This window comes from Lissotriton vulgaris, chromosome 9 (genome assembly GCF_964263255.1).
Source record: "Lissotriton vulgaris chromosome 9, aLisVul1.2, whole genome shotgun sequence".
In the NCBI taxonomy this organism is placed as follows: domain Eukaryota; kingdom Metazoa; phylum Chordata; class Amphibia; order Caudata; family Salamandridae; genus Lissotriton; species Lissotriton vulgaris.
In genome coordinates this window covers 1,054,786,536-1,054,799,534 of record NC_141697.1, presented here as the reverse complement: position 1 = coordinate 1,054,799,534, position 12,999 = coordinate 1,054,786,536, and the positions used below count along the sequence as shown (strand labels likewise).

The window sequence follows — 12,999 nt, the reverse complement described above, 5'->3', positions numbered from 1 at the left end:
GCTCAAGACACGTAGTTAATTTTTGAACTTACAAAATACAGTGAATACAATTTATACTCTAATTTGACTCATGAAGGACTCCCAGCATACGCTGTGTTGTTTTTATTTTTACCTTAGTGGACATTGCAATGACTGCATGAGTGCCAACAATCTAGTGTGTAGCATTTATAAGTTTCCATTTTTGTGACTCTTTTTCTGGTAATTTATTAGAATGGAAACGGTCTTCTTTTAGCTTAAAGTGGACAGTACAATATAGTCATTACAGGTTCTTCAAGCCAGCATAGTCTCTCTTGATATTGTGCAAGTAGCTCTCAGTAACACAGCAGATACAAGCAGAGCTTTGTACAGCATCAAATTAATATGCAATCTCACTAAGCAGTTAATAGATATTACATTATTTCATATTTAGAAGGAACCGATGGCCCCTTGTGAGAAATGGGTTAAGTCCATTTAATCTCCTTGGATTTTTTCCTTTTTAGGGACTAACTGGTTTATGAACTTCTGTAGTGAGAGAACCCCACTAACTGTATCTCTCACTCTCAACCCTGCTATAATGGATTTTGAATGCTAACCACCAGTGTCGTTTCTTTACGTTAAGTTCTGCTGCTGCTGCGCAGCTTGGGTAAGGGGTTTTGTGCACATGTATGGACTGACCGTAGAAATCTACTATCTAACTCGCCCGGTATCTGTGCACAGGTAGCGCATTACAGAGGTGATCTTTCATGGATTGTTGCTAGACTTGTAATATGAGTGGTCATTAATAGTTGAGTATGTACACCTGAAGTGGTTCACTGAGGTCTGTGGAGTGTTTTGCTGTGCTTTACATTATGGGCAAATCCTGCATCAAAGTACAGTTTTGCTGTAGTGAAGCCTACAAATTAGCATGATGCACCAGCAAAAATGGATCCTGACTGTAGCCCTGACATTCATTTCCACAAATTTGTACTCTTTCTGGCAGTTCAAGATTTACCGCTCCTAATTAGTCACGACTTTGAATCGCTGCACCAAGTTAATTACTCTGCTGGCCAGCTGGAGTATCAAAGCCCTACCCACACAGTAGTACCATTACTCAGTAATTGGGCCGGGGATGAAATGTGCATAGGCTAGTTACATTTCACACCACAGCTGTCCTGGGAAAGCTCAAACCCACCCAAACCAAGGAGGGTAGCCAGGTCTCCATAGTCTCAGGAGGGGCTGTTTGAGGTTTGGGAGGTAGGCCGGGAAGCTGTGGCGGAGAGGTTATGGGTAGGGCTTGGGCTCTCAGAGAAGGTCTTCAAAAAAGACCACTTGATGGCGCCATCTTGGAAATTTCCAAAATGCTGAGCAAGACAGTTTGGGCTGCGCGGAGTGATTATGTTTGGGCAAATGTGCCTAGCTTTTTAGAGCATTCCACCCTTCTTAAAAAACCTCTGCACAACAGAGAGACTTTTGAGAACAGGCTGGGGTAAGTGACAACTGAGAAATGCTTAGTTGGAAAAGAGAATTCCTCTGATCCCCCCCCCCCCCCCTACTGCAAGGATGGCTCAAGGAATTCTGACTTCAGTATGTATACATGGGCTAAGGTTTGTTTCCCCAGGATCAGTGGCGCTGGCTCCACTACACGCTCTGGGGACAGCAAAGGAATATTCCTGCTGGAGAGGGCCCTGGATGGTTCCCCTGAATTTTCTGCTGACTGGTCCTGCAGGAGTATGACTTCCATAATTAGGGTGCCCCTGCCTTCTGCTGACCCATGTGCTCTGCAAGTGGCCCATGGTGGCCCTGAGCCCTCGAGAGTGCATGCAGAGAGGGTACTTCTTCCATGGGGTCTTGCGGATAGAGTACAAATTGGGCTTCTTAAAAATTGCACATTCAGAAGCCAGGAGTTCTGAAGAAACCGCTTTTGGTGGTCGGAGCACACTTAAAGGTGCAAAATGCAACTTTCCCTGCGCAGTGAAGCAATACAGGTGTTAATGAATGTAATTGTAAGACAGTACCGTCCTTAGTGAGTTCAAAGGGGTGGTGCTTGTTTATTACGAGAGACTTCCACCTCTATTAATGTGGCGATCTCTGACAGGCTACTAGGCCTGCCTTCTCATAACTACACCCCGCTGTATTGTTTCTAGTATATTTGGGGAGTGTTGTGGTTCAAGGGTTGAGGGCTGGGTAGGGGTGCGGAGAAGTAAAGTATGTCCTGCTGATGGTGCTTGTGAAAAATAGTAAATGAGGAAGACGGATTTCATAAAAGTGCAATGCACGATGTAGTAAAAGAACGTCACGTTTACTGTTTCCAACAAACACTGTGGAGGTTTGCTTTACAGTGTCCACATGTGAATTGTAGTGCTCACAAATAAATGGCAGAGCTTACAGATAAATCATGATTAAGTCAGTACAAGATGAATCACACCTGCCATGTTTTGATTTGAAGGATTGTTAAGCCATGAGACAAAGTGGGGTGTATGCCAGCACACTGGCAGTCTGTGCCCATGGTTTAAGGTGATCAAGGCAAGTATTATTGGAACTGATGGGCCCACCTAGTACAGGTATACTACCCCCTACATCCACTGGCAAGTGGTGCAAATCCAGCGAGAAGAAAGATTGATAGTTTGTGTTATTTTCCCAGCAACAGCACGTAGGAGTTTTCCCCGTAATCTTTGTGACGACTCCTTGCAAGAGCAGGTTCAGTACAGTTAGGCCTTGAAATGATCCTCCACTCTACAGCAAGGATGGGCCTCACCACCACCAGACATTCAAGGCCAGGAAAAAGATAGTTGGCCAGACCCACAGAAGCATTGGCAGGAGACTGCCTCCCTCGGACAGAGGTAGTGACTATGTGAGATTGTAGGGGCAGCATCACAGGGTGTTGAGGCAAGCAGAGAAAGTGGACCTGGGGGCATTGTCTCATCAGCAGCTGGCAGGATAACAGCAGTGACCGATCCAGCGGGGGGTGGGGTTCGAATGAGGGACCAGGCAAAGCTCCAGACACAGAAGCAGGAACTCAGTTGCCTCTAGGGCGAGCAGCTCACTTGCAGTGAGATAAGTGGATCCACGTCAGTAGCCCATGGCATTTGACGGCTGTTGTTGAGGTGCGGGACCTGATAGGGTCTGTTCCAGTGAGGCTGCAGTGTGCTGTTACTCTGGTTTACATGTCTTTACACCATGTCACCGGGCTCGAGGGAGTAGCAGGCTTTCGTTGGATGTTCGGGTAAGGTTTCCTGAACCTGGGGACGGAAACTGTAAAGCCATTGTGTAATTTTTCGGCAATACTTCATCTTTATTGAGACTATGGTATTTGAGGGCAGCTTCCTGGGTCGGACCATGAGGCTTTTTAAATGTAGTTTTCTGGGAGGGAATATCTCTGAGGTACAATGGAGCTAGTGGCAGGGGATCAGGCCATTTCAGAGGAGTCTGATCCTATCGAGGCTATATTGTTCTTAAAGGTACCATTTCTCCTTTCATCTTTGCCCGCGGACTCTGTGATCAGCACAATAGAAATGCTGGTCTGTTACTAAAGCCTTGCAGCTTGCCTGCAATAGTGCTGACACTGTGTGTTCCAGGGTCACTTCAGCTGTTACTGGGGATATCGTACTGGATCTTAGCTACTGTGATGGCATCTGCATGGGGAGAGGGGTACACTTCAATGTATCCTGAAAACATACCCACAAAAAAAAACTGAATGTACAAGTAGTTATCACACTTTGGCTTCTCAATAAAGTTCATCTTAAGGAGCACAAAGGGCCCCTAAAGGGAAGGGGTGGTCTTTCTGGCATTGAGTGACCGGCAAATGGCACGAGACTGACAATTTTTGGCTACGGAAGAAAAGAAGGGTTCATGGCAATGAGTTACTACGGAAGTGTTATGCTATCCCCACCGACATTGGCTGCTTCATGATACAACCTGGCGAGGTTGGGAAGTAGAAATGTCAGTCTGACCACATGCCGCGTGCAGGGTGGGTCTCTTTTACAGTTCTGCGTGATCCAGGACTGTTTATAACTTTCGGAGGCTAGTTCCTGCAATTGGGACAAGCCTTATTAGAGGAGGATGCAGGAAATAATTCAGTTCTCATGACATTCATAGGAATATCAGCGGTTTTAGGTACAGCAGCATTTTTAGCTGCTGAATGAGCTAGGGTGTTAACTTTTGAGACCTCATCATGGGTATGCTGGTGCACGGTTCACTTTCCCTCCACCATCCTTTTTAGGCAACTTTAAGGGCTCCAAAAGGTTTTGAATATACTGTCCATTTGTAATAGAGGGGCCTATACTTATGATAAGAAACCCTTTTCCATCCATAGGAGTCTAGAGTCGCGTGGCACTCCAAACGTATACTTTGAATTTGTGCACATGGGTACAATCTTTTCCTTGGCTAACTTCAGGCTCTGGAGAGATATATAAGCTCTGCAGCCTTAGTAGAGCACACATTTGGCAAGTGACTACTTTCCACAATCTGATACATGGTACTTACAGCATAACCAGTAATTAGGTATTATAATTCTTTCTGAGGCAAGAGCCATCAACACAATATATTAACTCGCTGTCAAGAATGGACTCATCAGTTACGTCCATCCTGGGCTTGGTTACGTGGGCAGGGACAAGGAGACAGTCAGAGGTGACCCCTTATCACCAGTGGACTTAAAGAAGCAGGGTTCAAGGCTGGAAACTGAGTGAGGCTAATGGAGAAGCGGACAACAATGCAATTTTATATTGAACAATCTGGCTGTAAAGAGGTGCGGGGGATTTGTAGTGAGAGGGAATGCAACCACAGAATGAGGCACAGCAACAGGTATAGGAGAAATCAGCGCAGTATTTTTAAATGTTTTAACAAGACTTGCGGCAGTTGCAACACCCCTTAAACATGGTGGAGGCCCAGCTGCGACAGGGTCAGTAATTGAAGAATAATAACGTATGGACTACTTCTGTTCAACAGGACTATAGTAATGCTCCCAGTGTAAATCAATTACGTTTATGACGATAGAAAGTAAAAGATTTGACATAATCCGCGAGTCCTAGGGCAAATGCAAAAGCCAGCGCTTCCTTCATTTTCACAATTGCATTTTGTGCATCACTAGCAAGCGTTCAGGTGTGCCGTTTCTGACATAATCCTTCCTTCCTTCCTTCCTTATCTAATTAATTGACATTTCCACTATTTGTTACCCATGGTTGACTTTTTCTACCTTTTTCATGTTTTCACTAAAAGAAAAGAGGGTGTGGCCAGAGCTGCCGACTTTGGAACTGGGGAACCAGGTGTGAGTCATGGCTTAGACTCCTCATCCTGTGATACCAGGCAAATCACTTAATCTCCCTGTACCTACCCCCCCCAAAAAAAACACGAAGGTGTCCTTGTGCAATGTAACTGATGCTCCTGTAAAGCGGTTCAACATCTTCGGGTTTAGTCTGCACTATCTAAAACTGCAAGGAAAAAACTGCAAGGAAACAAAAAGCACATGGGCGGGGGTCTCCAAATTGCTCGTTTAATCTAATTATACCATCATATCATCTGGTTTCCCTCTTTAAACCTACTTCCATACGGTAGTGATCCCTTAAAGATCCCTGAATGGTCATGAATTTCCGACAGCATCCTCCATCATACAAAATACTCGTGTCCTCCGTGCACTAACCCCAAGAATGTAAACTGAACATATTAATTTGTATAAAAATATTGATTGAATGTATCTTGATTCCAATAGTCATTCACTGAGCAAATGATTTTGCCCTTTCAGCTCTTTCAATATAATACACTTAGGCTCATGTGATTTTAAAGACTGACATTCGTTGTTACAAATCTGTTTTCCACTCCCTTATCCCTTTCAGGTAAAGGGGACCAGGAGCAGCTTGTGAAGTGAAGGGAGCCTTATTTATGATACATTCTAACAAGCAGATCCTGAAACATGCTAACTTGACTGACTATTCAACAACTGGTTCAAAGGAAGGCACAGCGATTTTTGTTAAAAGCTAAGAATAAATGGCTACACTGTTTGCAGCTGGCTTTCCTATATTTCTGTGGGCTGTAACAGAAGTGTCATATTATACATTGTGTTGCCCTTATCTCCATGGGCTCTTATTCGGAGTTGGTTGGTTTGTAGGTGATTGGTAGCTTGAAGCATAGATACCAGCGCCTGAACTTCCGATTCTAGCTGCTATCTTCGTCCCAGTTAGTGGCTTTAACGAGTTATGGGCCTACAATGGGCACTAACCTGCTTGAACTGAAGTTACAAGGCATAGTAACGAATGCAGGTTCATATTATGGGCATGCGTTTTCTCATATTTGGCTTCATGTGTTTTTTTCGGGTGCATACCCACATCCAGTAATATGTGGAATTATACGGGCCGGTATCTCCTGTGAAGATGACCCTCTGCCTGGCTTCCACTGAAGGCCTTAGTGTCTTTTAATTGAAAACTAGACACACTTTGTTAAAACGTATTCTGTACCAATTGTGGGATTTGTGACGCATAGTAGACTGTAGTTCGGGCAGTCCACTATGCGTCATTGTGTTGTTTGCTGTTGTGTGCATTTGGCTAATTGTAATATTTTAACGGTTTGCCTTGCATGTCATTTTAGTGACTGGCCAAGTACTTCGTTGTGATGCAATAGTCGATATAATCAAAGATATTCAGATTGTGTCGACAACAAGAGAACTATATCTAGAAGATTCCCCATTGGAACTGAAAATCCAGGCATTGGATTCCGAAGGTAATTTGATAGAAGTATATTTGCACAATGTTTGTGGAATGTAAATGCACGATGCTTCAAAAGTGTATTTTTGTAACACACTGCAAGTTCTTCCCGTTTGTTTTAAAAGTTACGTTTTACAAGTAAGTGAGCAATGCATATATATTTGTATCATCAATGGAAAACATGACAACTATGTCCTCTTATGCTTTCCTGGTCAAAAATGTCCTTTACGTTTTGCAGTACAACTCAGACAAGATTGATGACGTGTTCCCTTGCTAATAAAACTTGGGTCAAAGTGCAGGCACTAGAATACTCAGGAATGCCATTCTATTTTTGAGGGGGCCCTGCATGGGTCTCTAAAGCCTAGAAATTGTGCATTTCTAGATCGTCTTGTGTAGACGTTTAACTTAGGTTGGCCATAACAGTATACATTTAGGATTTTTAAACAGTAGCTTGGAGACCTAGGCAACTTGTTAATCTGTTAAGACAACCTGCCGTAGAAATGTTAAAAATAACATTTTATCGAGAATAAGGGCCACGAGGAGCAGAGTGAGTGACTTTATTGTGTTTCTGATGTAGCAAGTGAATTCAAAGAACAACGTATTAGTAACCCACTTCTGAAAACACAATTAATTGAAACCTCATTCAGTGGATTAACACATTAATATAAATACAGCCTTGTTGAAATTATTAAAGAAGAAAATCAGAGCACAATTAAACTCCTATCATCGACCGTCTAGGCTATTCTGTGGTGTATACATGACATTAAAACGTGTGTCCTTGACACCATTATTAGTTCGACATACATCGTGGACGCATGGCAGAACTGTTGGTGGATTTGCCTCAATGTTTGTACAAGGCCTGTTAGAACATAGGTCAAAGTATTTGACACAGGTGTGCACAGACCCCATAGTAATCTGGCAATTAATTTCCCAAAAATCAAATAAGATGGAAAAAAACACGACCAAACAGTGAATCATAGTTAGGTACTTGGTTTTATTAAAGCAGGAAAAAGGCAGCAACAAGACAAAGAAGGAGACATGGTAGGGAAAGGGTTAAGAATAGGTTTGAATGTACAGAAACGGGACCCCACAAAGTGGAAATAAAGAGACTCATGAAAAAGGAGGGAAAATATGCTAATTTTAATAAATATAACTGAAGACTGGTTAAAGAGAGATGGGAAAAAGTGGTACTAGTGAAAGGGAGTTCAAATTGTGGCTCCCTGAAATAAAAATTTGAAAAACAAACTAAAACATGGAGCGGAAGAACGTGGATTAAAGGAAAAAGGATTTATGTAAACCTTGTAGAACGTCGAACAACCTATTTTCGAAACCAATGGTGTTCATCTCTTTAAAAACAGGAAAGGATGAGTTTAAATGACTTGTTTAGAAAAATATTCTATATATTGATTCCATCAAATGGTAAATGGCCTGCAACTTGGAAATCTGGATTATACTGTTTAAATTAAATAGTTTCTAAGAGTGTATGTTCTATAAATTAGTTTTTCTATGAAATACCTATAAATCCTGGGGGTAATGTTGGGAGTGTTAGTGGTGGTCACTACAAGATCTGTTAACGGGGGCTATGCAGAGCCACAAGGAAGTCAACCCAATCTGTGTTGTCTATAATTTGAGCGGATTGGCATACAGAAAGCTTTGAAACACCTTAAGTAAAACCATTTTCTTTATTTGGAGCTTCAGAAACCTGTGGCGCTGCACACATAACCACATTGTAGTGTGTTTGAGTTAAAACCGCACAAAATAAATCTGGATTGAAAGTGTGGGTTGGCTAGATGTAATTAGTATGTTACTAGAGAGGTAAACGACTGTCACCCCGCATGCAATTACAACACGTTCGTAACCACAATCACATTGTGACAACGCATACCATTACCCCGCAAGTCGTTACGACTTGCGGAGGGGGAGAAGGTGTTGCATTTAAAATCCAACACCTTCCCTACAGTCCGCACAGACTGGAGGTGGAATAGTAAATTTTAATATTCCAACATCCCTCCTCTCCGCAAGTCGTTGTTACTACTTGCGGGGTAATGGTATGCGTTGTTACAACGCAGCCGTGGTTACGAACGCATTGTAATTGCATGCGGGGTGACGGTCGTTTACCTCTCTAATAACATACTAATTACATCTAGCCAACCCACACTTCCAATCCAGATTTCTTTTGTGCGGTTTTAACTCAAACGCATGTATGCAGGGAAAAGAGCCATATTCTACTAGAGAACACTGTATGGCTTCTGTTTTTTAAATGACATGTATTTGTAGGATGTCACTCGCACTGAGGGTTGGAGGCAAAGGAAGATTGTGATTTTTTTCCCAACAGGAGTTTTTTTTGGTGGTGGGGGGGGGGGGGGGGGGGGGGGGGGGGCGAATCAGGAACGTAACCTTGTTCTCTGGGGTACATGATCATCAGATTAGCTACTGGTTCACATCTCCTTATCGTTGTATGCACAGTGATCCAGAGGTGTTCCAAAGTGAATGGTAATGATTTGAAGTGCATATTACAAATATCCAGTGAAGTTTTAACAGTGGAAGAAGGTGGCACATGCCCAAAGCACCTGCCAGAAACCAGAGAATGCTATCAGCAGATTCTTACTACAGTTAAAGCTTTGAGTTTTTGAAGGTATTGTCACAAGTTCAGGTGCTTGTTTAATGTTTTTTTCTGTAGCTCTCAAAAATTCAGCGGCATATCCATGCCCGTTTTTAAGAGGTGAGAAATTATGAAGCTTTATTCGTACGTCTTGGCTTTAACCTATTGTGTCACATTCATAGCCTGTGTTTGCACACCACCTAGGGCAGGACTGGAAACTGCTTCCTGGAGCTGTAGTACTTGAAGTTGAATAACTTTATTCAGTTTGATATTTAAAAACCATCAAAGTATGCAAATTCAAATACAAACAATACTTACATTTTGGAGTAATTTAAACAAAAATAAAATGTCATCTGACATATTTTAAAATAGACAAAGAAAGCAAAGCTACAATTCTAAGAACAATTGTCAGCTAATAACATATATAGCAGCATACAATTCAAAAGCACAGAACTGGGCTAACAGTAAATAGAGAGTTTTTGCTACAGCATACAATTCATTTGTGTCAGCAAATCAGTTTCAAATCACAGGGGTTTGATTTTGATATTAACACTCGGCACCAACCGTGTGCAGAAGCTTTTCCCGTTTGATCCAGAACGAGAATAGGAAACGACTGACAGCGTAAACTATTGGACCTGAGGTATCAGTTTTCAGGATTCTGTAGGCAACCTGATGTTGCCTGGCTCCAATGATTAAGCAGGTCAGGCGTATCTATCTCCTACGGATCTTTTGATATTTTGTGCAGAAAAAAGATGTGCTCTTCTGTCTCCAAGGTTTTAGCACAAGCAGGACAAAGTTCTAAAGAATGTTCTGCAGTCAGATCACTGGAAAACTGTAGTAAAAGATTACCATACCTAACTTATCTTATCTTACATTTAAACTTTTTGCAAGTGGTGGCGTGGTTGGTCCAGGAAGGGTTCAAATAAAGGGCACAGCTGGACACATAAAAACTGTGGAGCTGTAGTAGGTAAAGAGTTACATGGTAAATATCACATGTGTACATTAATTAGCTTGGCCCCTCTCTTCCCTCTGGTACGTCGGTGCTTTTATTTTCTACCAGTCTGTTCTGACAAAGGTTTGCTACTTTGGTCCTCCGCTACGGTGTATGGCAAGACACTGTCCTGCAATGCAATTTTAGGTCGAGCTTACTAGACAGTGCATGTGATTCTGTTGGGAGGCATATTGTGGCGTATCAAAAACTGGTAGGGGCTTGGAGCCCGCACAATGCTTACCATTGATTGGCTTTCCTTGTTATTCTTATTTGCTGCCTACTTATTATTATCATGTCAGTCTTTTGTTTGTCCCTCCCATGGCCCTTTGCCTGGTTATAATTTTGCTGTTTGTCAGTGAAATTAGAGGACAGGTTGGAAAAATTAACGAGACTGCTCCTGAAGTATCTGTAGTAAAGGACCAATCTACTTCCAATAAATTTCCTCCTTTCCAAGAAGAAAAGTGTGGGAAAGGATAACAAATTCTTTGGGGGAAAAAAAACAAATTGTTTGTTAGAGATGTGGTGGTCTTGGTCATGTGATGAGCTACAGAGGGTGTCAGGCATGGAACAAGATTTGTATGAAATTTAAAAAAAGTAGACATTTTAATAAAGTTTGCAAATCTTCTCAAAAAATCAAACACATGAAGAGAATGAATCTCTCTCAGAAGGCAACAGTCTATTGTGTGTTGGTAATTCAAATTGTAAAAGTTTTCCTAAAGGTAAAGTGTTAAATAATGGCACAGAAGTGTCTTTGCTAGTGGATTCATGTGCCTGATATAGTATTATTGGCAGAGATGTTTTTAACGAATTTTGTAAGAATAAAAATATCTTCTCACCTGATGTTCAACCCGGCGGTTACTCTGGTCACAAAATTGACCTTGATGGGTTCATGTGAGCAGATTTGGAATTTAAAGGTAGAAGAACTAGAGGAAAAGTGAATGTAGCCACTAAAGGGGTATCTATACTTGGCTGGCCTCATCAACAAGAAATGCTATAAAGTTAGATCCAATGCTTCGCCACCTGTTTACATAGTGTCATCCAACAACGAGGAACATACTACTAAAATAAAAAACAGTTTTCCTTCTCTCTTCAATGATAGTTTAGGGAAATTTGTAAACTTCAAACATAAAATTATTCTCAAAGAGGGCGCAGTTCCTGTCAGACACAGAGAAAGAAATGTACCATTGGCGTATCGTGATCAATTTAACGGCATATTAACTGATTTGGTTTACTAAAACATCATTGAGCCCATAGAATCTTCCCCATGGGTTTCTCCAGTCATTTTATCTCTTAAGAGCAATGGCGATCTTCGCTTGTGTGTAGATCTTCGTAGTCTTCATGAGGAAATATGGATTGACAGACATCCATGAGTTCATTTCCACACTTTCTGGTGCTTGTGTTTTTTTCAATGGTAGATTTAGCCAGTGCCTACCATCAGGTAGTCCTATTTAATAATTTTTATTTATTTTGTGTTTTACAGAGCGCAAACTTGGCCCGTTACTGTATCAGAGCGCTTTACATAGTCATAGAGTTGTACAAAAGGCATGGAAACACAAAAGTATATCCTCGATTGGGAGGGTGGGGGGTGCTGAGTACAAATGGGAAGGAAGGATAAAAAGTACAGTTAACATTACAGTTGCTGAAGACAGGCCCCAGGTTCCTTGGTGGGGCGAAAGGTCGAAGGAAGTAGGCAATAGTCTCCGTGGAGGTCGAGGACAGGGTTTTAGACAAGGAATTTACTCATAAGGAGGGATTTGGCCTCCTTTTTGAAACCTGCAATAGAGGGGATTTTTCTGCTGGAGGGTGGCAGGGAGTTCCATATTCTAGGCGCAGCCCCAGCGAACGCCCGATGATACGTTTTTTTTTTTTCTGAAAGCGTGCCGACTGAAGTAGGAGGTCTCTGGTGGACCGAGAGTTTCTGATTCCTCCAGATACCACAAGTTTCTGTGCAAGATATGCAGGGGAGTTTGAGTATAAGGCCTTGTGCGTTATGCATGCCAGCTTAAACTGTATTCTGGCCTCGAGAGGAAGCCAGTTTAGCGCTTTCAGGTGTGGAGAAATGTGATCGAATTTCCTTGTGCCGGTAAGTAGTCTCGCAGCCGCATTGAGGCAGGCTTTCAAGGGTGCAAGGGAGATCTTGGGTAAACCAGAGAGGGTGGAACAGCCGTATCCCAGTCTAGAAATTACTAATGCTTGGACTGCCATTTTTAGGTCGGGAGCATCAAGGAAGGGTTTCAGTTTCCATAGGTAGCTCAGGTGGAATCTGGCAGATTTGGCCATCGAGCTGATGTGGTCTCGCATGTTCAAGTTGCCATCCAAGATTATTCCCAGTGATTTGGCCGAGTCCACAATGGTCGGTGGACAATATAAGGCTGTGATGGCCTTAATCCATATCTGAATCTCAGGGTCGGTTTTTGGAGGGGAAATTAGAAGAAATTCTGTTTTCTTTGTGTTGAGTTTGAGTTGATTGGAGGAGAGCCATTGGACGGTCTGCTTCAGGGCCTCATTCAGGGAGAGAACCTCCTCTAGAGATGAGATTTTGATGTAGATGAGTGTCGTCAGCGTACATATGGTAGGAGATATTTGCGGCGCGAAGGACTTCGACAAGCGGTTCTAAATAAAGGTTGAAGCGGGTGGGGAGCAGCGTCGAACCTTGAGGGACTCCAACCATGACCGAAGAGTGAGCAGAGAGGTTGCCGTTGATTAGGAATCTCTGAGATCGGTTTTGGAGGAAGGATCTAAACTATTAAAGGACG

General features: G+C 42.5%; 1 protein-coding gene across 1 annotated transcript in view; it reads left to right on the top strand.

Moving 5' to 3' along the window:
* Positions 1-12,999, top strand: part of NUP210 (nucleoporin 210) — a 519,503-nt gene that overhangs the window by 86,637 nt on the left and 419,867 nt on the right. Inside the window, exon 3 of the mRNA XM_086939009.1 lies at positions 6,535-6,666. Coding sequence (XP_086795135.1) covers positions 6,535-6,666 — 132 coding nt within the window. The remainder of the gene's footprint in view (positions 1-6,534; positions 6,667-12,999) is intronic.